Source organism: Xiphias gladius, chromosome 11 (genome assembly GCF_016859285.1).
Source record: "Xiphias gladius isolate SHS-SW01 ecotype Sanya breed wild chromosome 11, ASM1685928v1, whole genome shotgun sequence".
Classification (NCBI taxonomy): Eukaryota; Metazoa; Chordata; class Actinopteri; order Istiophoriformes; family Xiphiidae; genus Xiphias; species Xiphias gladius.
The window spans coordinates 27,805,692-27,831,085 of record NC_053410.1 but is presented as its reverse complement, the minus strand read 5'-3'; the positions used below and the strand labels follow the sequence as shown (position 1 = coordinate 27,831,085).

General features: G+C 39.1%; 1 protein-coding gene across 3 annotated transcripts in view; it reads right to left on the bottom strand.

Moving 5' to 3' along the window:
- Positions 1 to 25,394, bottom strand: part of ttc27 (tetratricopeptide repeat domain 27) — a 103,621-nt gene that overhangs the window by 18,740 nt on the left and 59,487 nt on the right. For all 3 annotated transcript variants that reach the window (XM_040139056.1, XM_040139057.1, XM_040139059.1), the window contains 6 exons: positions 20,356 to 20,451; positions 16,650 to 16,772; positions 8,206 to 8,433; positions 6,646 to 6,744; positions 4,885 to 4,937; positions 1,659 to 1,824 (listed from right to left, as the gene is read on the bottom strand). In XM_040139056.1, coding sequence (XP_039994990.1) covers positions 1,659 to 1,824; positions 4,885 to 4,937; positions 6,646 to 6,744; positions 8,206 to 8,433; positions 16,650 to 16,772; positions 20,356 to 20,451 — 765 coding nt within the window. The remainder of the gene's footprint in view (positions 1 to 1,658; positions 1,825 to 4,884; positions 4,938 to 6,645; positions 6,745 to 8,205; positions 8,434 to 16,649; positions 16,773 to 20,355; positions 20,452 to 25,394) is intronic.

Genomic DNA, 25,394 nt, shown 5'->3' with positions numbered 1-25,394 from the left:
AGCTCGAAAGTTGAAACCATTGGCTCTGCATCTGAAAAATCAGAATGTACTTAATGTGAAAACTACAACTTAAGGGTGTAAAGTACTGTCAATACTGTAACAAAGATTTGTTTGTGCGTACTTCTACTTTTTAAAACCTCTTTAATGATTCGTACATTTGCTATTTAAGTATGTTTAATTTATACCCCACCTTAATTTATGTCTTTAATATTATAACTTGCTATAATGTAATTTTCATCTTTTAATGATCCAGCCAGATCAGAATTTGAAAATGAAAACTATCAGAGAAAAATTGTAGGCATGGGCACACTGAGCAAGAGGACAAGCTGACCTATATAGTAAGGGTCACGTGAAAAGGGGGGTAGCTGAGCTAGCAGAAACTGCTAGTGAGCTAATCTGCTAGCATGTTTACTACCAGCTTACCACTATTGGCTGTGAAAGCAATGTCACCTAATGGATCACATTTGCTGCGTGGTGTGTTAAATTAATTTTAATGCATAAGCGATTTAACCTTTACTTAACTACCCTGTAAAAAAACGATAAAATTTGTCAGTTTCATGAAGCTGTGTATAGCAAGTCTGGTGGGCGGTAAAAAAAAACAAAAAACAAAACTTAATTTTCTTGTCTTTTCAATTTTGTAAAGACCTCCACTGTAGTGTGTGGCACTCCAGTGATTACTTTACAGCATTGTGAAGAAGTCCCAGTACAATTTCATGAAAGTAAGACCAAGAGTGAAATCAGTACAATCAGCTTATGTTTGGTTGTAAGAAAAACAAAAACCTGCAGACTTGGGTTACTATGACATCCTTTTTAGAGTCACAGTGTATTGGTTTGCCTGATGTTGAGCCAGGACGCCAGTCAAAGCCAGGTCTGACAAAAGTGTTATTTTGGTTTATGTTACAGTACCAGTAAACCCTACAGAGGATGCTTGCACAAAAACAAAACCCTATTTCAGCCAGAATCTAACAAACATATGCACATAAAACAAACACATACAAAATGCAAGAATGGAAGTAACATGCACAATTAATTTCAATCCACCATAGTGTATTATACGAACAGTGCACAGTTTAAAACACCTAGTTCCAACCCCCCAGAGTCATTTGCTCAGTCTTAGTTATTATTTACAAGAGTTCTCTTTTCAATCCCAAATCCGCTTCAGGATCCCACAACAAAACAAGGAGGCAACAGGGTTCGAATACAAGGCCCACAGAAATAACTCACTCTCCTGCCTTAGAAACAGCAACGTAAATTCTTCTTTAAAAACTGTGGAGCTACCTCCTGGAGTTACCTACTGTAGACTAGAGCAAGCTCCCAGGAATGGACGGGCAGGGGGACAGGCTGGTTGTTGATGGGTTAATGGCATGGAAAGTGAAGTGGACAATGGTCTAGTTTGAAAGAACGGGTTATCTCACAGATCGCAGACTTTTTGGCTTGTTGCCAGGGGTTGGCAGGCTCACAATGACCATTTGTGAATGGACTGGCCTCTTCCGTGGGTAAGTAGATGCGTGATGTGTTTTAAATACGACATGCTTATTGCCGGTGGGCATGTGTTTGTCAAATAACTTACATGTACAATAGATTAGTTCCTGACACTACATGCTGTCACAGAGTTGAGTATAACGTCACCTATGAGGACATTAAGTACAGTCCTTTACCTGGATGTCCTTGTAGTTTTCCCTGAGGTCCATCAGACGGTGGTAAGCCTTGATGGCTTCAGCAAAGTCCCCAATATCAGTGCTCACAGCGATGAAGTTCTCCCAGATCTGCCAGTGTTCATAATTACACTTCAGGGCTTCCTGCAGTGTACGGAAGGCTTTGTTTCTGCCAGTGAGGGTGAAAGGAAGAAACAAACAGGAAGAGAGAGATCCACAAATGAAAAACCCACAAACTCAGCAGTGAATAAGCGCACTAAATCAAGAGATTTAATGTGCAACTACCAGTTTCAGTATTAACTGCAGTAAATAGTCATTTGGAATGATTGATTTAAAAGATACAATGCTGCTACTACGCACACATACACACACACCTTTTTAAGTTATAAAGTGCTTCTGCACAATTTAAAACAGTGCTAACTAGCTTCCTGCTTTGCTTTTAAATTTCATGCCTGAAAGCACATTAGTCTGATGTGAACAATTGGCTCAGAGACACTCAGGATTCATTGAATACCTCTGTACTCAGAGCCTTCACTACTTATAGGCAAGACTAGGTCAAAACCTAGTATGCGGCTGGACCACCCTTTTATCTTTTTATTTCTCTCTTAATGTCTGTGCGTTCACATATACAACAACATTTAATACAGCTGAATTCCCAATAAAGCTGCTCATTTACATTGTTTTTATGTACTGTTGTCAGACAACGGAACAAGTATGAAATAGTGATTTAAACGTGGCCCATTAAGTCTACATGTTACCCAGCAGTCACTTCCAAGCTATTTCCGAACTGCTGGTCTGCACTGCTAAAATCCTTATTTTATAACTGCAAAGTCATCTGACAAAATCACCATAAACATAAGTTAAAGGTAATGGCTGTGCTGTGATTTCAGCTATATTTTCATTGAAAAATTATCACTCAGACAGAAAGTTAGAAGCTCATTCACTTGAATGAGACCGAATGAGACCAGAGAGAGATGTGTCTGCCTTGCTCTCACGGGGCAATACTGGCGACTCTCTTCAACAGAAATTAGCAAAAGTCGCTAGATTTGTTTCTACGTGCTTTTGTGAAGAAAAAGTCTCTAAAAGGGTGTGAAAAGTCAGAAAAGTGACAAAGCCTCTAATATAGCAGCACTGTTTGTAAACAACCCCCTGATGATGCAATAGAAACTGTGTCAATTAATTTTGAAAGAGCAACAACCAACAGTGTAACTTCAGCACTTAGTCACACGGCATTCAGCTGACCAATGGTGTAATTTTATCACAGTCAGTCACTCAGTCACGGACATTCGCGTTTATAGGGCAGACCAGAGCCATAAATAACTCAGGCATGAATGAAAGTGTCAGTTTGTCCCATACCTACAGTGCCTGTGATGTGGAATAGTCATAAGGCTGATCTCTTTAAATTTTGCTGTGTGATCAGTAATCGAGTCAAAAATAAAAAATATATTTTGCTGTGAATGCAGTTTTGTTTTTATTCTGTACAATTTGCAGCATTTCTGTATTTACTTGCATGTTTCTTTTACTGTGTATGTGTTGTCAAATTGGCTTGTATTGTATTGATTTGCTGTATTTTTTTGTAAGTATTGTAAGTAAGCAAAAATAGAGGTTTTCTTCATTTTTTTGTGTTTTGTCCATTTGCATGTTTTCTTAACTTGTATTGCACATAATTCTCTTGCCCAGTGAAACTATGGCACTCAAGTAGGGAAGTAAAAGGATACAAATACACTGTATTAGGTAAACCTTTACTCCTGCTTGTTAATGTAAATATCTTAATCAAACCTTGAAATGGATGGGTTAAAGCAGCAGAAGACGACACCAGGTTCCACCCCTGTTAGCTAAGAAAAGGAAACCCAGGGAACAGGCTCACAAAAACTGGAGAGTAGAAGATTGGAAAAACGTCACCTGATCTGACTAGTCTTGATTACACATACAGATGGGTCAAAATTTGGTGTAAACAACATGAATCCATGGATCCCTCCTGCGCTGTGTCAAGGGTTCAGGCTGGTAGTGGTGTAATGGTGTGAGGAATATGTTTTTGGCGTAAAATTTGGCCACTTAATAAAAATTGAGCATTGTTTAAATACCACAGCCTACTTAAGTTTCAAGTAATCTGAAACTGGTTCCACCAACATGACACTGAGCTAAATGCCCTGAAAACCTATTTTCTCAATCATCTTCTCACAATGAGTGATAAGGTCCAACATGCACTTAACATTTTATGCCAAAGTTGTAAATTTTTGATTCTTTTTCCGTAGAGATTTCTGTTTTGTTTTTTTTTTCCTGTAATTTTCTCATTGGTTTGAAATGGGCGGGGCTCTATTGGAATAAAAATGTAAAATAATTCAATGTCATAATTTCCTTGCACCAATCAGAGTTTAGTAACATTTGAATCCAAAGGGATGACAGTTGATGAATTGCTTGCTTATGTTGTCAGAACTGTCTGTCAAATCTGATCAGACCACAATGACATAGTCCTGATGAAGTAGATTAGAGTTTTTGACTGTTAAACTAAATAATAAATAATAACTTAGGATATCTTTTTCAAAAATTAAATTTTAAACATTTTATTAGTCATGTATATGTAATCTAATACAGAAATAGTAAAACTTTTAAACTACGTTTTTAGGGGCTGTAAGTATACTCCAATGGCCTCCACAGTCACCAGATCTCAATACATTTTTGGGCTGCAATGGAATGGGAGAATAAGGATTCACACCACGAATGTGCAGCAAGTGCATGAGGCATCATGTTATCAATGACCAGAATCTCTAAAGAACCTTTTCAGTGCCTTTTGGAATCCCTGCCACAAAAAACTTAGCCTGTTCTGTGGGCAAAGGTTTTGGTCCTACCCAGAAGAATTCAGTAAATGAGTAGCAAATGTCAACATTTTTGTGGAACTAATTGTCAGTAATGGCTAGTTAGTCAGTCTGTCACTCAGCCCAGAGATATTTCAACTGCTGGACAAATTTCCACAGACTCTATGACCTTTCCTTTATCACCACCTTCAAGTTGAATTTTACCAACATGTTAATCCATGGTAACTCATCTTGAAAACTAGAGCAGCATATTTTCCGTTTCCTATGTTTAAGTTCCCTATGCGCTACTGTTAAATACAAAAATCCAATTACACAAAACTCATCCATTCTATTATATGACACATACACAATCAAGTTACCACACGCCTCTTCAAGAATGTCTCCAATGCACACCATACCATATTTATACTCACTTCTTTTGGAGACGAATGTAAGCTGTAGAGAGATTGTTCCACGCTTCTGCATTCTGAGAGGAAGATGGAAAAAAGAGAAACAGGAGGAATCGGAAGGAGATACAGTCCTGGTTGAAATTATTGTCACCCCTGAATTTTAAGTACAGAATTTCAAATATCTTCAGAAATAAATGCAAATTAACTTTGTAATCAATTAATTTTGTAATTAATTTTGTTTAATGAAAATATTTAATAAAATGTCTAAAGTTAATGACCAAAAAACTTTCATATAGTGAAGAAACAAATACAGAAATAAATTGTACGGTTGACGCAATTATTGGAATCCTTGGAAATCGCCAAAGATCTTGAAATCCCTGTTTTAACAGTTCACAATGTTACTAAGAAGACTCACAGTAATAAAACTGTTCCAAGACGTGGTGCTAAGAAGAAAATCAATGAGAGAAGTTTGCAAAGGTTGTGGAAAAAACACCACACAAGATATCTAAAGCCCTTCAGGCTAACCTGGAGCAATCTAAAGTGGTGGTTTCAGCTTATGCGCCACGCACTAAACCAAGGACTCCCTGGGCGAAGTCCAAGGAGGAGACCACTATTGAAAGAAAGGCACAAAAAGGCAAGATTAATGTCTGCAAAAACTTTCATAGATAAGCCACATTCTTTCTTTGATAATGTTCTAAGGACAGATGAAGCCAAAGTAGAGCTCTTAGTGAATGCAGTGTAACAGTTTGTTTATAGCTGACGAAATGAAGCCCACAAGGAAATAACACCCTATCCACAGTAAAACATGGTGGAGGTTCTATCAAGCTGTGGGGCTGCTTTGTTGCCTCTGGTACTGAAGGCACCGAATGTATCAAAGGAATGATGAAATCAGAAGATTTCCAATGCATTGTAGAGCCAAATATGTTATCCAGTGTCAGAAAACTGGTTTGAGGCAAAGGGCTTGGGTTTTTCAGCAGAACAATGACCCAAAGCAAACATCCAGCAGCACAAAAGAATGTTTGAAAAGGAAAAGATGGACTGTTTTAAACTGGCCAGCAATGAGCCCTGACCTAAATCCCATTGAAAACCTTTGAAGAGAGCTGAAATCTGCCATTGCCAAAAGGACTTCTGCTAATTTAAAAGAGCTTGAGCTCATAGCAATGGAAGAGTGGCAGAAACTACCAGCAGATAGGTGCAAAAAGCTTTTAGATGGCTACAAGAAACGTTTAGAGGCTGTCATTGTTGACAAAGGTTGTGCAACCAAATATTAGTGAAGGGTACCAATAATTGTCTCTGAGTGTGTTTGTATTTTTTTTACTATTTGTAAAGTTTTGATTATTTATTTATTTTTGTTCAGTAACCCTGAACATTTTATTAAAATATTTTGATTATACAAAATTTGTTAATTTACATTTATTGCTGAAGATATTTTAAACTCTCTACTTAAAATTCAGAGGTACCAAATATTTCAACGAGAACTGTAGTAAGGAAGAGCTGTAGAAATGAATAATAACAGAACTTACTACATAGAAGAATGGTAGAGAAAATGTAATATTAAGTATACACACAATTATGCACAGTCGTGTCAAAGGGTGCAGGGTTGGTGTGAAGAGTGACCATTAAAGAAATCACCAAACAAGTGGACTGTGACAAGGATTATGAATAAAGGACCAGGAGTGTTGAAAGTTAGACACTGATGGGATTGCAATTTTCTTCTGCTTGTACTTTTCCATGTTATGATTTAGTTAGTGAAATTTTGTTGTGTGTGTATTTGTAGGTACTTACATCTGGCTCTAGTCCAACGCACCTCTGGAAAGCCTTGGCAGCTCCTTCATAGCCTCCCAGAGCAAAGTAGGCACAACCCAGGGAAAACCACACACCAAGCTGTCAGAAGATGCAGACACACAGACACACACAAATGTGGACAAAACAAAAACTGTTTGTTAGCAAAAGAGGCAGTTTATTTGAATTCTAACAATGATATGTGTATTTTTCCTTTTCCTTTCTTTTAAGTTCCTAATGCAGAAATAGAAATGTTTATATATCTTATGTACCGCAATTGCATTGTAATGTGAGTATCTGTTAATAAAAACAAATCTTTACCAAAAAAAAAACCTTTGCACTCACAGCTCACAGCTTTGCAGGTAGAACCTACACAGGGCTGTCCTTGTAATGTTCTGTTTTTTTCTTTTAAATGGACTTTTCTCCATTGATTCAGTGGGTCAGCCATTTGTATACTTGACACCCATTCACACATTTTTACCTCCGATCGAAATGGGAAACATTTCCTTAAACATGTCATAAAGGAGGATAAATCTAATTTTGGTGATAAAGAAATTTAAAATTAAAATGACAGTGCTGCTTCACCTTGTACTGATTGAATATAAGAATTTAGAAGTTGCTGATGCTGCAATTACCTTTTTAGTTATTTTTTGTTTACTGTTAGGTTTGGTTGTCCAGTTTTGATGCTGTGAGTTAAAGTCTCTTGTTTCACAGCTTGCGTTTGTGTACCTGTAAAATGAAGCTTACATGGCTAACATTAACCTGGCCTAATATTTGTATTTGTTAATTTGTGACTGGATCATGCAACTCCCAGTTTATTAGATTCTCAGGTGTGTGACACTGGTCTGCTATGTTTTTCTTATCATATGTCTACTTTGTAGTCCGGTAATAAGCCCTGTTTATAGATGGCTGTGGGGTAGAGTGTACATGTGTGAATTTGTTAAATAATTTGTCGATATCCCACAAGTAATCAAGTGAGCCTGCATTTTTACAATTTTAAATTTTTCACAGATTATTTTAGTTATATAACAAGTCTGTTAAATTCTATTTTTTTAAATTACACCATTAACAGTGTTTTTGTAAAATTTAAGTAGCCTAATTATTTATTTCAAGTAATCAAGAACTAGATGATTATTAATATATAAACAATAAAAGCCAAACCTACTGCCAATCAAAAAGCATATGAGTAAAGTCAATTAAACAGAATGAACCAATAAGACCATTATGTTCTAAATAACTTTTAAGGAAAGTAATGCATATGAGGTCCGAATAAGCCGAGAATTTCATAGCTTGGAGGGGTGGGAAAAATTAAAATCCAACCAATCAAAGTTTGACTCCAGGGACCATTAGACTAACACCAAGGTGTTGAATGCAAATGTTTAAGGTGTGAAAATCCTCGCCACAAGGGGGCTTTGGTTGGCGGTTTATGAACATTTACAGTATGTGCCCCGCATACATTTGGATTTGTTACATATCCAGGGATAAATGGAAGTATGCAGCCTGCTGAATCTGACATTTTTGCCCATCAAATTAACCCCACCATTGTCAGTGCTTTACTTGTACCTGCAGGGTGTTGATCTTGAGCGACTGCTCAAAGCAATCAATACACTGCTGGAACTCCTTGTTGCGGAGGTACAGCAGGGCTTTGGAACGCATGGCTCTGGCACTGTGTCTGCCTGATAGCTCCCAAGCCCGGTCATAGTACTGATGGTCCCTCAAGATGTCTCCCAGTAGGCAATACAGACTGGGCGTCTCCTTCTTCTCCAACTCTCTGTGAACAATCTCCTCGGCCTGATAAAATGGATGGAAGAGGAGAGAAGGTTGAAGTGGAGGAGGAAACGGGCATAACATGCACAACAAAAACAGAGTGCTTAACAGAGTAATGGGAAGAAAATGATGTACAAAAATACAACCAAAAAAGATTTGGGAACAAAGACAATAAAAACACAGAAAAATCAAGGTAGGGACTATGTTACAAGTAAAGTGACTGTCAAATCATGTGGACATTTCCACTTGTTGCACTTCACCATTCCACTTAATGCTTTGGATTGCTCTTGGACGAGCTGAGACTCACAGTGTTGTGAGGGTGGAATAAAGAACAGAATGATAATACTGATTTAGAATGTGAAGTGTTCCAGCCTAACTACTGAAAGGCTGAGGTCCTCTGAGGCCTGATAGAGCCTTAGTTTCACTGCATTCCTTTTCTGAATTCTCCTGTCAGGGGGCTGACGCTGGAACAGGAGCCTACCCCACCTGGAAACCAGAAACCCCATTGTTCTTATCTAATCTACACAACTCTGATCAGGTTGTAGCTGATATAACCTTGTGTAATTAAAGATAACACTCAAAGCTTCTATTCCACACTGTACGCTGAATATAATTAACCATACACTGTGCCATTCTTGCTGACATTGCTTTTATTTGAAATTCAAACTACTGTTCTACGTTCTACGTGAAAGAAAAATAAATATTTGATCTGGCTAAATTCAAACTTCACAGTGTGGAACTACATCCACTTTTGACCGAATGTAGCTAACATGAACTTTGATGTTACCGACATTACAGACAGCAAAACAAGATATTTCTGATTTTTAATGTCAGTTTTCAAATTAAGTCTGTGAAGCAGATGAACGGTTGCTGTGGTTTTCCTAATAAACATAAAATACAGACAGCATGCTACTTAAAGAGTAAAGTGAGGCCACCAAGTATTAGTTACCACACTGATCATAAATAAGCTGCAAACATGTTTTCAACATGTTTCTAAAACACAAAAAGTGACAGTACAAGTCCTCTCAAATGCCTTTTTTTTTAAATGCAACAGAGATATGACGTAGCCTCACAGCTGGAACACAATACAGCATCCAGCTTATCATCCAGTAAATCCAGTTTACATCAGGTGTAAGCCCAACAGGCCATATCTTTTACCTTATACCTCCTGCAGGGTTTAATTCTGTTCTTCTGCTAACTTCTTGCACATTTGGCAAACGCAACACAAACATCAATGTAAAACAGTAAACTAGTGAGCTTACTGACACACATTTGAGATGTGTGGAAGCATTTTGGATTTGACGCCATGAATGGAAAAAATTTGGATAAAGGTAGGGCTGTTTACTTCCATTATATTTGTATAGTGAATTACTGCAAGGAAATGTAAGCTATGGAAAGCAAAGTACTGAGATCTGGCTGAGGGACTTGCGGATGTTAGCTATGCAGCATCAATCCAATGAAGTTATGATGTTGGCAAACTGTGTGACGCAAAAAACAGTCCACTCATTCATTTGAATTGAGCCAGTCCAGCAGCCCAATATTGCAACACGGGGGGCTCCAACAAATGTAAGATTGTCCAGACAAAAACTGAACCAAGCCCAGCTTTTGCAGCAATGCAACATGACATCTTCAGGCAAGGTGCTGTGGTGGCCAATCAAGTGCATGCAGGTGCACAACACGGGTGGATTACTTTGTAACATGACCACCGTATTTCTACAGTTTATGTCACAATCATCATGACAAAAGATAAAATAGGGGCTACCATGACAACCTCTCAGAGATGTAAAATGCGTGAGTATTACATACCGTTGTGCAGTATTTTTGCACCTGATAAGTCTTTAAACACACTACTCCGTTACAGGGCTATTTCTGTTATTTTCGTTATTTTAGTTAGCGTGATGACTCAAAAAGTTTGGATATCAATTAAACTTAGTGGAAAATAAGGCCATGGGCCACAAAGCAAGAGACACGATGTAGTGATGTGATTAGTTTACTGTATGGTGTGTGATAGGGCTTTTTTTTTTAAAAAACATTTTTGCTATTTTCTCATTACCCATTGCACTTACTTCATGTGCATGAATCTTTTAAAATCATGCACATGAATGTCTATCACTATGTTCATTTTAAAGCAGTTCCAGATTCAAATGAAAAATTTCCATCTCCAGTGAATAAAAAACAAATGTCTGTTAATTTATGTGTATAATAACTCATGTTTTACTACGGTTTCCCTTGTCTTTCGACAGAAATATTCCCAATTTAAAAGAATAATTAAGTACCAAAATCCCACTAAATAAGAGAACAAGTCAAAATAATGAAATCAGATCAATCATATTTGATTTCTGCAGCTTTTATTGTGTTTTTTTTTATACTACTACTACTAATATAATAATAAAATTATAATGGAAGTAATTTAATCAAGTCTCAATGATTTTCTTTTATTGATTTTGTGTTATGGATGTCCGAATTACAGTTATAATTGCAATAGTTAAGTTCTTACATTATCTCCTATATAATTTATGTGCTACATTGCATTACTATGATAAAATGTCACTGACAGAGGAAAGCAGGAGAGGAGCAGTAAGTCAAGTTGAGAAAAGAAAAGCGAGCATTGGATGGAGACCAAACCACTCCAGATAAATGGAATGGTTTAAGACAAAAGGGGAGCAGGAGACTTTCATTATTATCAAAAAGCACCTGGGTAATCGAATTGGACAGACAAAGCAGGCAGTAATTGAATAATGGAGACCTGGCAGTCTCCAGTGGTCCCACTAAGGACTCTGTACAGATCGGAAGAGACGCTCAGGTCATTGATGAGCCTCCACTCACATGTGATGCCTGCACACTTGAGTGCTGAATGTATGCAAACTTATCGTGCATAATGTGCATATGAATGTTAATAAAAATAAAATAAATTGTACATTTGTGCAATGTCAGTCTGCACAATGGGGATGTGGGTAATAAAACATTAGCCATAGATTTAATAATAATCAACACAGGTTCACATTCATCACATAATTAAAGACCGTTATGTTTTTGTTTGATTTGTGTTTTTTTGCATTTTAGCTATAGCAACATCCATGCAATTAAATGTTACCACCTACACTCAGTGGTTATATATATATATTTTTTTTTAGGTAGACCTTTCCGGTTCTGGGTAACAACCGTCTTTGCCTCCAGAAAAGCAAGCAGTCACTGGCATTTAAAATCTCTGTTACTTGTTTAACATGTCACTGCACATGCTTAGATTATGCTCTGGTAGATAGGTAGACTATGTCCATAAAAGGATACACATGATCGGCAATAATAGCTGCTATTGCATAACACACCAGAATCTCTAGCCGTACAGTCGGTGGTTGAATTGCACTGTAGGTGCAAAGAAGAGGTAAGTTTTGACAAAGAAGAGAAACATGTTGAATAAAAAACACAATATCTCAGGTTCTGCTGCATCAATTTTGATCCTTTGCTTTTTTTAAAAACTATATCACCTGAACTTTAACTCTTTACCAAATAAATATTTGGCTGATTAGATATTTGCATGAACAAGCAGGTATACCAGTGCACTATATATCATGGTTCTTGATTTGCACTAATGCTTTATCCTCTGTGCCGTTTGTGTGCGTGCATGTAAGTAAGGGATTGTTAATCTTTTGCAGCTGTTTTTCTTTTCCGTTTGTGTGCATTGGGGTGGGAGGTTGCTGAGGCAGACAGTTGAGATAGATAGACTGGTTTCCTGTCCAGGGTGTACCCTGCCTCTCACCTGATGTCTGCTGGGATTGGCTCCAGCCACCCCACGACCCCCACGGGATAAGCGGTAGAACTAATGGATGGATGGATAATAGTTAAACTTGAAAAGCTTTTTCAAATTCCTCATTCATACCCCACAGCCCTCAAACTGGACTCAGAGTTGAGGAGTTTGGTAAGAGTAAACAGCTCTTCATGCAGAAATGCACAAAAACTTTAAAAAATGAGGACCAACTAGTGTGCAGTAAAACTGTTTTGATTGTGCTTTTTTTGACACGGACAAAAATCTCTCACAAAGGTGAACCAGAGAGTCATTAAATCATTGAACAGAGCATGCAAAATTAAAGTTACCCTGAGTTTCCTAGAAAAGCACATCGGTCTGAGCGGTTAACTGAGTATTTATTTGACTCACTTGACCAACCATGAGGTGAGGGACTGAATGGATGGTGGACGACCAAATTCTACTGCATCAATCAAATACGACGAGGACACACATTGCTATCATCTAATGATACTAGAATTTAGTTTTTATGTTTACACCACAAGGCACAGTCAGGGGCTACTTATTTCCAGTAGGGCATTTGTCATATCCCCACAATTTCTCTCTTATTATACAGTACTGTTTTCTATAAAGAAGGAATGTTTGTACATAATAATGTTCAAAAAGTAACAGATTTTAAAAGAATACTTAAGCCAACATCCAAAATACAAGGACTTCCTTGTGCAATCAGAGCACAAGTTTTATTGTAGTCTTGACAGGAAATAAAGGACGTTCTTAGTGGGTGTTGGGCACACCAGGGATGTGCCTTGTTGTTGGTCAATTATATTTGTGATGGAGACGATCTCTAGGTGCAGCCGGGGGACTGGAGAGTGTCCGGCATTGTGGCCACAGGAGTGCAGCTGAGTTTTTTTGTTGCAGATGATGTGGTTGTGATGGTTTTATCAGTTGGTGATGTTAGGCTCAAGTCTGAGGTAGATTGCTTCAGAGTCAGCAACTCATCTTGTGGCCATGGTATAACCACCAAAAACATGGGTAGCTTACTCAAGATTGCAAGAGTTTGATGTCCGAACTGAATGTGAGGGTCAGATGAAGGTTGAGATCGACAGGCAGATTGTTGCGGTGTCAACAGTAATTTCAGTGTTGTACTGGACTGTAGTGATGAAGTGATCTCATTTAACATTCCAGCCCTAACCTATGGACAAAGGTTTGGGTATCGAACAAAAGAATCAGATTTCAGATCAAAGTGGCCAAAATGAGTTACCTCCATAGAGTGAGAGTTCAGACATCAAGGAAGGAACTTTGAGTAGAACTGTAGCTCCTTTGCATCGAAAGGAGCCAGCTGAGGTGGCAGACTGTCCATCAACACAGTTCTTATATTCCTGGAACACTGACACTCTACTATATTCATTCATATGCAGATGTATGTGTTGTGTGCCTGTGTTGAAATTCCCTAGGCATACAGACAAAATGCTCAAACATTTTTTAATTGTGGCCAGGGGGAATGAGAGGCGTTGTTTAGGTGTTCTTGTCTCGATATTGTATATGTTTTCTAGTCCACAGTGCCAGACTTTGAAAAGAAACTGCACATAACATTATTAAGGCTGATTAAAATTCAGATTTAGATTGATAACTACATTCTGCAGAAGTCAATCAGATATAATGCCGTTTGAAGGCTTTACAGAGTTGGTTACGATTTTCAGAGGCTTCTTCTGCTTTCTAAGCACAAGGTATGGAACCTTTGTGTTTTTTCTATTCCTGGATACCACATTTGTTTAATGATAAAAGACTCCAAACCATCTAGCAAAGAAATTTACAACAAATCCTTTAAAGCTCACACAATATCAAAAACACATTTACATAAACCAACAGAGATGGTTGGACTACGGCTACCGTACTTCCGGCCTTATTACTGGACAGTATATGCAAGGGTAGGAAGGTTACAGAATTGAAGTATCCACTGAGACTCCCGTATGGGTTACCATGAAAAGAGTGATTTCAAAAACAGCTCTCTTCTGGCACTCCTTTTCTGAGCACCCAGACTGTGTCTTTCACTACAGTGAAAGACACTGTATCTAAATAGTTGGGATGGCCATTTCTTTTTTAAATTGCCTTCCCAAAACCAAAATTACAAAATCTAAAGAATAACAAATGGATCAAAAAAATGTGTTTATCTGCTCCAACATATGGTGCTAACATTAGCATGCTGGCTAACTCGCTTACTACCTACAGTAGTAACCTAGGGTTCCTTCCAAGGCCATGAATGACCATAGCATTAGCTAACTACTTTATTTTGTGGGATTACAAGTGACATTAGAAAGGATGCTACAGTACCAGAGTCTAGAGTAACTCTAGCTCATCTGAACAGCATTATGAAGATACAAGATACCAGAACAATGTTGCTATTTATTTCCTGCCTGCAAACACTAAGGTGGATAACTTAATTTTGAACTGCTTGAAAATATGGCAGTAAATTATGAAAGGCTGCATATTACAAGACACTTATATTCATAGCATCATACAGTGTAACGCAATGATGCATTCCCCCCGTCCCTCTCAGATGCATCTTTTGACAGTTGGAGGCTAAAAGATATATTCACTTTAAAAGATTTGTATAGTAACAATTTGGCTCATTTACTCAGTTAAAAAACAAGTTCTCTCTTCCCACAACATAATTTCTTCCAATACTTACGGATAAGGAATTATTGTCGTCAGTGTGTGCCTAACTCTGAGTCTCTCCCTAAAATGATTAGGATTTATTAATTTTTGTTGGGCCCACCTAAATCCAAAAAACTGATTTCAGATTTTATAAATATATTTTCTGAACAAGGGAATCAAGCCCCTCTGAAAAAAAGCCTGGGAGGAGGAACAGATTAGGGATGATGTTTGGGAGGAGGGCCTCAGCAGAACCAGATCGTGATCTGTTAATGCCAGGCATCAATTAATCCAATTCATGTTGATGCATAGGCTTTCCTACCATCTCCTTTCTATGTGATCGATGTAAATTTGCAGAAGGCTCCCTAACCCACCTTTTCTGGACATACCAAAAACTGTACCATTTTTGGTCAGACATGTTCAAGTGGTTCTCTGACATGTATGGCTTTGTGTTTAAACCTGATCCAGAGATTGCCTTATTTGGGTATTCCCTTTCCCTACTAAACAACAGTGCCTCTGTTCAAACCACCATTATGTATGAAATGGTCATTGCAAAAAGTAAATTTACATCTGTGGAAGTCAGATACCGTGCCTCAGTTTAAGACCTTGTTAACTAACCTCACTGGTATATTACACATGGAGAAAGTTTCATATGGCATGATGGACAATCTTAATTATTTTTATTTTTGGGAGCCACTGGATCACCTTGCTCACCTTGTATGATGCTGAACCTGACTGGCAACAAAATCCTAGTGTGCAGTCGAACTCCTTCATTGAGTGCTTGTACTAAGATGTGTTGTGCTAGTGAATTCAATATTCTCTTTAAATACGCCCTGCGCTTTTTTTTGGTCCTTTTTTTTTTATTTTTTGTTTTTATTTTTTTGATGTGTGTGTCTTTTGTACTGTATTATGAAAAATCTCAATAAAAATATTATTTAAAAATTTTAAAACAAATGTTACGGATAAGGAAAAATTATTACACGTCAAAAAAAAAACAAAAAAAAACTGCCTCCTCTAAGATTTACATCTGGACCAGGAGAAAAAGTCTACCAGTAAAACATTTATATATTTTACAAATCAACTTTGACTGCAAAATGATGACCTTAAACATTCTATGTCTGTGTGAGAGGGAAAGTCAGTTTATTGCAGTGCTATCGATTGTGTGAGTTCTGCTTATCCCATCATCCCCATGTCAAGCGCCAGATTAACTTCTCTGTGATGTTCTTGCCTGGACTCTGAATGTATGTCTGAATGTATGTCTGTATGTGCGCGCATGCACACGTGCATGTGTGTGTGTGTGTGTGTTTCTGTGTGGGGTGAGATCAGCATATCTAATGTGAAAATCTGGCTGCAAGAGCTCCCACAGAGATCCAACTGTGTCAGAGTGTCTGTGTATGTGCATGTGTTTATGCTCTACGTTGTTAGGCAGAGTGTGTCTGTAAACACTACAACTACTCGTTCCTACTACTGATAGAGTAGGATATGGAACTTTATATCAGCTGATATACACAAGTTTGAGAAAGCTTCACTGAAGACAAAGTGAAAAGACACAAAGCTGTGGAAATCAGTTTTTGAATGCAGCTTCTGAACACTGTCAAAGTTTAAGTTAACAGTTTTGGGAAAATGTGTAAGAAAGAGCAACCATGCCTGAGCGTGTTTGGCAAAACAGATAGGATGTTTCTTTAAGGTGAGCATGACACACAAAATTATGTCCTTATATGGTGAAAAAATACTTGCGCTTTGAAACTTGAATAAGGACATTAAAATATTTTAAATGCATTAAGTTAATTAAACAAAAGATGTCTTTGTGTGTGTGTGTGTGTGTGTGTGTGTGTGTAAGATATACCTTGCCGTGTTGGCCCAGCCTCTCATAGCAGATAACTGCTTCCTCCCAGAGCTCCAGCTTTTCATAAATGAGGAGAGCTGAACTGATGCAGCCGAGGTCTGTCAGCAGGCTGGCCAGCTGTTTCTGCAGAGGGGGAGACAACAACACTAAGAGGCTACAACCATGCTAGTGGCTCTCTGAGGTTGTCAGCATGCTATCAGGCTCAACGCAAAAAGTCAGAGGCCCAAATCCATTGGAATGCATTGTTTAGGAACAATGAATGTCTCTACCAAATTTTGTGCATATCCACAAACTAGATGTTGATATTTTACCTGGATAAGATAAAAGTTTTAACTTGTCAATGGCGTTAGAAGAAAAGTCAAGCAGGTCACCAAAATCAGTGCATTTCATCCTCTGGGGACCATGAATGTCTGTACAAATTTGATTGCATTCCATCCAATATTAGTTGAGATATTTCAATCTGGACCAAAGTGGTGGACCAACCAACCAATCTTGCTGTCCCTGGAGCCACACAGCTAGAAAGGCTAAATGGTGATGGTTACCTATCTATAGTACTGTATCTTTTAAAGTTGGTTTTTATACCACTGTGAAATGAATGAAAACCAAAGGCTGCCTTAAGGGTAGGAAATCAATTGTAATATTTATGACATGGCTGAGAAAATGGTCAGCAGCAATGTAAAATGTGTGTGAGTGGTAGATATTGGCCTGAAATGTGCAAAACCAACAATAGTATGTATAAAACAAGTATAAAAATGCCCTCACTCCAAAGGATAGGATTTAAATAGTTTATCATGAGAACAAAGTAAAACACACACACACACACACACACACACACACACACACACACACACACACACACACACACACACACACACACACACACACACACACACACACACACACACACACACACACAGAAATGTAGCCCCAACCATAAAAAGGCCTTTGGTGCTTTGTTGATGCAGGGCCTGGTCCTCCTGTGAGGAGGAAATGCATCACATTGCCACTGCAATCCTCCACCTCAACCCACTTTCAAGTCCCCAGGTGACAATTGGTACTCTTCAATACTAGCTTTTTATTGGTGTTATCAGTTATTACATGCCTCCTGGGTGGTCCCCCCACTGAGCTTTCCCTCTTTCCAATATCCCTCCTCCTTAAATCTTTTGGACAAATCTATATCTTTCTATTACTGCTTATTCTACTACTGCTCTTTCCATTTTAATCTCCACCCTATCCTGGGCATTATTATAGTGTGTAATGTTTGTCTTCATAGCTCTCATGATGCTTTGTAGTTCAGCAAATGTGTCACAAAACATCAGAAGTGTAGTTTTCTACAGGCCCTGTAAGACATTATTATATCCTATTTTCCCCCATTGCTTCAGTTGTCACCTTCTGCCCTAAAAGTAATTATTAGAATTATACTAAAAACAAAATGAACATTTTCTAATTGACAGCAAGTCAGACTGAGACTGTAAATGACCCAAAACTAACTGTTCAATCAAAGCTTAGATACTGAACTTAGATACTTAACTAGTCACAGCAGATCTGTCAAGCCTCAGAATTCTCCAGTGGTTGAAAGGTTGTGCACAGAGCACAAGTAATAAGACAACACCACAAAAGTACAACAGTGAAAGACACTGTATCTAAATAGTTGGGATGGCCATTTCTTTTTTAAATTGCCTTCCCAAAACCAAAATTACAAAATCTAAAGAATAACAAATGGATTAAAAAATGTGTTTATCTGCTCCAACATATGGTGCTAACGTTAGCATGCTGGCTAACTCGCTTACTACCTACAGTAGTAACCTAGGGTTCCTTCCAAGGCCATGAATGACCATAGCATTAGCTAACTACTTTATTCTGTGGGATTACAAGTGACATTAGAAAGGATGCTACAGTACCAGAGTTTAGAGTAACTCTAGCTCATCTGTACAGCATTATGAAGATACAAGATACCAGAACAATGTTGCTATTTATTTCCATGCCATGATCATAGCTCAGTCGCTGATGAGAGATACTTTCAATGTGAAACTAAGCAGTATGAAATGTTCAGTTTGCATTAGCAGTAACTTAATACAGCATTTTTTCCGGGAATGTTCCACAGACATCCAGTTCGTAACACTGCAAATATATAAATATTGCAATACTATCATCAGTGGGCCATAGACTCAATCACCATTGTATTATCGCATTCAGCAATAGAGTCAATTAAACAGACATTTATTGCAATGAAAATCTTCAAGATTGCCACTTTAAATTATGAGGATCCACAGCAAGCTGCAGTTCCATTAAAAATTCAGATAAATAGTGCCAAATGCAGAATAAAATAATGTTATCAAAAACTGGGTTTCCTTCTATACATTTCTAAAAAATCTTGGAGATCTTGACAGCTATGTTAATATGCTACTTGATTATGATATACCTTGCATGCAATGTTGACAATTTGATGGTAGTGCTTGATTAACAAACAAAATGTCCAAAATGGAAAGGATGTTGCAGAGGTTGAGGCCAAAGAGGTTATATTGTTTGTTTAAGTTTTTTGCATGTCCAATAACAGAGGTGTTTAGAGACAGTTAATCTGTGAAAATAAGCCTTTAGACATTATTTTATTATGATTAGCCATGCAAGCAGCGTGGCTCAAGAGATGGGTATGTTGATCAATCGGTTAGGGTCTCACTTTGGTGCAGACTGAAATGCCTAATAGGTGCATTGCCATAATATTTTTTACTGACATTAAAATGTTCCCAGAAAATTGATCCTACGGATCCTGGCTTGGTTTTTAGTGAAATGTCTCGACAACTATTAAATTGTTTGCATTGACATTTCAGTACAAATATTCAAGGACTAGCAGGTCAGAAATGTTCATTTATCCAGTGAAACATCTCATCATCTACTACAGTATATGGACAGACACATTTTTTGTTAGGACATTCATGGTTGCCAGAGGATGACAGACTTTGTTAATACACTGACTTTTTGTCGGAGGATTAACAAAGTCCTGTATTTGACCAGTTTTCGGTTTTTTAACCAAATACCTATGAAATTAATAACAATTGGACTTTTAGCTTAATGCTGATTATAAAATATTAGTATGCTAAAAAGATATACTACGGTGAACATTACAAACATTAACCTGCTAAATGTTAGCATGTCAGCATTGTCATTGTAGGGCGGTCCCTTTTTATTTGAAATTCAAACATTTGTTCGAAAGTGGGGGAAGAAGTTAATGTTCGAAATGTAATAACCTGCCTGAACTCAAAATTTAGTCTATAAGCACAAAATACCGCTTGAATTAGTTTGCCTTGTGATCCAGTGGAGGGCGTTCTAAAACCTCATTATCTGCTTGACCTAAGGCTTACCCTATTGACCTATCGAGCTAGTAATGTTATGTTGTTTGCTACAAAAGTGGAGGAAACTAGTTTGAACTTGATTTTTGGAAAAAGTGACTTTTATGCCACTGTGAGCTTTCGCCACTTACTTACAGTCTTTCATTTGTAACAGACACAGTAGATATAGTGCAGTGGTGAATAGTCTGTAAATGTGATATAAGTGCTACACCCACTCTTGAAAAAATGTAGTCCACCACATTTGATAAATACAGATTCAGAGAGAAGTGAATCCAGTGATAGTCATAGTGTACATTTTCACTTGGTTTATTAAAAGGAACATTTGAAGTGTTTTTAAAAAAAAAAAAATTGTTTGATACCTGGACAGCCCATCTGGGTGGGGCTTGGCAGCAGTAGAAGACTTTGAGCCGCTCAGTCACGGGACAGTTCTTGTCTTCAAAGAAGTCTACTATAGCCTGGAAAAGGAAAACAGGAGATGAATATTTGCAGGTGGGTCTGTCACAAGAATCACAGCAGATACAATACCATTCTCCTTTATCGACTGTCAATGTGCATGTCTGGTACTGTATATGCTGTGATTGCCCTGAGTTATTGACAGGGGTACAGAATGGACAGAGGGGGTCATTAGGTACTAAACAGCCAATGACAGGGAACATTCAAAGAGACAACGAGCAAACAGCCTCCTGTGAGATTGCCTTGTCAAATCACCCAGCTGTTAATGTCTTCCTTTATAGAATTGTTACACATTCTTTCATAAATATGGGACAATAAAAACCTGTTAAAGAAAATTGCAGGAGGAATAAACAGATGCTTCTTGGAAATTCCATTGCTATCATTCTTGCAGCAGGTTAAATTGATCAGCAGAGCTTTCTGATCCTCCAGCACAAAATGTTCTTTGTGGTTCCTCTCACCTCTCAAGATATTTGACACACTTATACCTGCCACAGCCTGTGGCTGCCACAGGAGGGCTCTGTAGAGTCGTGAAATATACATGGTTTACCCAAAAACCTTGGTTTAGCTTGTATATGTTTGACTGCTGTGTGAGATAAAAGCCTCTGTCACAAGATGTTTCTATAGAAAAGAAACAGGAGACACTAAGGATTATTCAGTGGGATTAACATGTAATTGACTTCAACTGTTTTGTTGTAATGGTATACAGTGCCTTCGGAAAGTAATCAAACCCCTCCAATTTTTCACATTTTATGTTGCAGCCATATACCAAAATAAAAACAAAACAACATCTTTTCCGTCATCAATCTACACTCAATACCCCATACTGACAAAGCGAAAACAGAATTTTAGAAATTTTTGCAAATTTATTAAAAAGGAAAAACTGAAATATCACATTGGCAAAAGTATTCAGACAAAAGTATTATGACACTTCAAATTTACCTCAGGTGCCTCCCATTTTTCTTGATCATCATTGAGATGTGTCTACACCTTGTTTGGAGTCCAAATGTGGTCAATTGATTTGACATGATTTGGAAAGGCACACACCTGCCTATATGAGATGTCACAGCTGACAATGCATATCAGAGCAATGACTAAGCCATGAAGTCGAAGGAACTGCCTACAGAGCTCAGAAGCTCAGAAGAAATTTCTGTCCTTAGACCATCGTAATTCATATACAGATGAATTAGGGTCAATGAGCTCATTTAAAATAAACAAACAAAGTATAGCGCTCTTGCCAAAGTAAGCACACCGAAATGTTTGTTAAACATAGACTGACATTACAAATATGGTACTCTAAGGATAGCACAAGAGGCTCTTTCCTAACTAGAAGAAATAAGAGCTGGCGTCCTCTGATTGGCAGCAATTAGTCCCCAAAATCCCCAATTCTAAACTCACAATCAACAGTTGGTGTCAGTAATGCTTCATTAAATATAGTAATTTGCAATAAATTAGAATAAGACAACCAAAAGCTGATGTAAACAATTCAGACTGTCTTTTCTCATACCACTGGCCCGAGTAAGAAACTTCCAGATTGTGCACATAGATGGCTTCAACAGAGGATACCAGTGTGATAACTGTTGTGGTCCACAAGACTTTTGGGACCCACCGTATGTCTATATCTAATTTAAGTTTTAATTTAGATTTTTTTCGTTTGTCATCGTTTTTAAACTTTTTCTGGGCTAACAAAGACAATCTAAAAAATAAATGAATAACATACTGTAATACAATGAAATGTGACATGTCTCCTGGGATTACTTTCAGCTGGATAGTGACATTTCTTTCTTGGGGTGATCAGGTGACCACGACTAAGTAATGTGAGACAACTAAGACCATAAGCCTAAAATAAATCCTGTTTTCAAATTAATTTAATTATAATTTAGCTCAAAAAACATTTATACTGGATAAAAAATGTTTTTCGCTCTATATACACATTACTGGCCCCTCTTCTTCTGAACCTATAAAAAGAAGTCAGGGCTCTACAATGTGAGGATTAAAGCACGCAAATGTGAAGAATTACTTGGATGCTCCGATGCAATTCTGATACTATAATTAGTAAAAATTTGTGTAAAAACATTTAGATAGCAGCTTTGCGCAGTTCGTCACTTTCACCAATTAATTTGAAAAGGTCATATCAGCTGTCACTAATGATTGTTCCATGACTAACTTAAAGACAGGCCAAAATGAAACTTCGGTTTGTGTGCTTACTGAAAACAGGTCTTGTGTCAAGGTGTGTTCCCCTCCTCGAACAGTTTTACCTTCCCCTTCAAACTGTTGTTCCCATAGCTTAGTTTAGCTTAAGTTATGGTTGGGCGTCATGGAGATAACTGGTTAGGGTTCGGGAGACATTTGCCTGAGTTTAAGGTAAGGTGAGGAAACAAGCTTCAATGCCACACTGGTGTCTACACACAGCCAAGATTGTTTATGAGGTAAAAGAAGCTGCAGTCTTTCACAGCAGTTTACAATAATGAGTGGACTGAGTGTTTCTGTTGTTCCTACAGCTCCAACAGAGTGAGGAGTCTTCTTAAAGAAAACTATCTACTTATAGTTTCAACAGTCTGTTGAAAGATAAATCCTAGGATGCGCTGGAACACATCATCGATGTTTCCTGAGGTCATTGGATGTTTCGGGTCTTTCAACACCCTTATATCCTTGCTCAGGCGACCCAGCCAGAGCTGATCAGACCTCAGCTTGTGTCCCAGGAGCATTGGCCCATGGATCGCTCCTCCTGATCCAAAGCCATCTGGACGCCCTCTCTGCAGCTTCCATGGTGGACTTGATGGCCTTCTACTTTGCAGCTCCAGTGATGCCAAGTAGGATGAAGACCTTGTACAGTGAAAGGCGGGAAAAGCCTCTACATCCCATTTCGACGAGCTCACAGCAAGTCCTCCAGCCGCTCAACCGGCACTGCTCCACCAGCTCCTGGTACTTAGCATCACGGCTGGCCTCAACAAAGTTTTTATAATGTGGTCTGGGAACTTGAGCTGCCTCCAAAAGTCCACTCGCAGCTCCCAGTCTGTTGCAGAGGTGAGGAAACCGGCTGCGGAACTGGGCTGTGCCCTAGAATGCTTTCCAACCCTGACAAAGGTGATGTTCCTCTGCCTGCGCACATGCTTGATGGTAGCCACAGCTTTGGAGATGGCCACTGCAACCGTCTTCAGCACCTGGTCATGTCACCAGCGGTAGCGGCCCTCCCCAGGGCTTTTGGGGAGCTGCTGAGGATGTTGTCTCTGTGGGGCCTTCTCATAGCAAGGTTGTGGGATGGCTCCCAGCCCTGCCCATCCTGTCGCCACTGTGCCCACCAAAGCCATGTGTCTCAGCCGAGACTCAGCAATCTTCAGGCTTTCCTTGGATCTCCACTTCCTACCTGTTCTCACAACAGTGCCTGCTGAAGAAACTCTGGAGTCACTGGAATCCTGATAAAGCAGTTCCTCTTTTTTGCGGGAAACCCTGAACTCCTCCAAAAGGCTACTGGAGCTGGAGTTTATTGGTCCTCCTGTTCAGTGCTGCACTGCTCAAGCTACATGGCAGCCCCAGTCATCTGCGGCGGTAGCTGCTGGTCTTCCTCTCCCGTGTCTCGACTATTGACAGTGTTACCTCATACACCAGCAGAGGCCAGAGTACTCCAGGTAGGATACCATGTTGGTAGAGCCTTGAACCTGCCGGGTACTCCAGATTTGTCTACCATGTTGAGCCTAGTGTCAAGGTCCTTGATGGTTGCTTGGACTGCAGTTGCATCACTGAGGCTACACTCAGAGACCTTGCCAAGGCTTTTGACTAGTCTCTCGATGATAGATGGGATTGCAATGCTATCCAAAAAGAAGCAAAACTTGTCCACCACTTTCCCTTTCATTAACACCATGATTTGATTGGTTTGAAACTCGTCCTTGCCCACAAGATTAGCTTTTCCAGGCCCTGGAGGATCCACGTAACACCTGACACTGATGTTGTGGTGACAGTAAGGTCGTCCATGAGGGCTCTGATGGTGGGCTGCCGAACACCAGACTTGGACAGGGGGCCTTTACGCTCCACTTCAGCTGCCTTGACCACCATGTTCATGGCAAGAGCGAAGAGAGTAACTGAGATGGTGCACCCAGTTACGGTCCCCATTTCAAGCCAGTGCCAGTCTGATTTTGTAGCCTAGAAATGACTCTGAGCCTGAAGTTCCCGTAGTAGTTCAGGATGAGGTACCTGGTCTTGCTGTGCACATGGTGTTGGTCCAGGGTAGTCTCCACCAACTTGTGAGGTGTTGACCCATATGCATTAGCGAGGTCGAGCCTAAGGACCACCAAGTCTCTGTCATTGATCTGGATAGGACACTGAAGAGGATCTTCCCCTCCATGCTGAGCAACGAGATAGATCTGCAATGCTAGATCTTGGTTGAGTCCTCCTCCTTGGGTATCCAGACGCCCTCCGCGTGCCTCCACTGGTCAGCAACAGATCCCCTGTGCCAAATCACTCGCATAATCTTCCAAAGGATTCTGAGGAGCTCTGGTCAGCACTTATACACTTTATAGGGTACTCAACTGGGTCGTGGAGCTGAGCTAGCTCTGGCTGCAGAAACTACCTCTTGGACTTCCTTCAAGGTGGGTTCTCTGGTGTTGAACTCGACTGGTATGTCCAAAACAGCTCTGAGGGGCCCTAGCTTCTGCTTTCTATCAGGGTCGCTCAGGGTGTTGTGCAGGAAGTCATCTTCACCTTGGTGCAGGCAAGATGGCCACTGCGCTTCTGCCCTAGCAGCTGCTTAGTGAATCCGAATGGATTGGTACAAAGGCAATATGCTTCCAGGCTCTCTCTCGTCCTCCTCCTCCTGTGCCATTCTGCTCTCCGCGGGGTTTTGAGTTTCTTCCTGATGATGTTCCAGAGCCTGGCCAGTGGTGGTTTCTCCTACTCAGTTGCTTCTTTGAACTGTCTTGCCAGAGTACGGAGCTCTTGCCACAGATGGTGG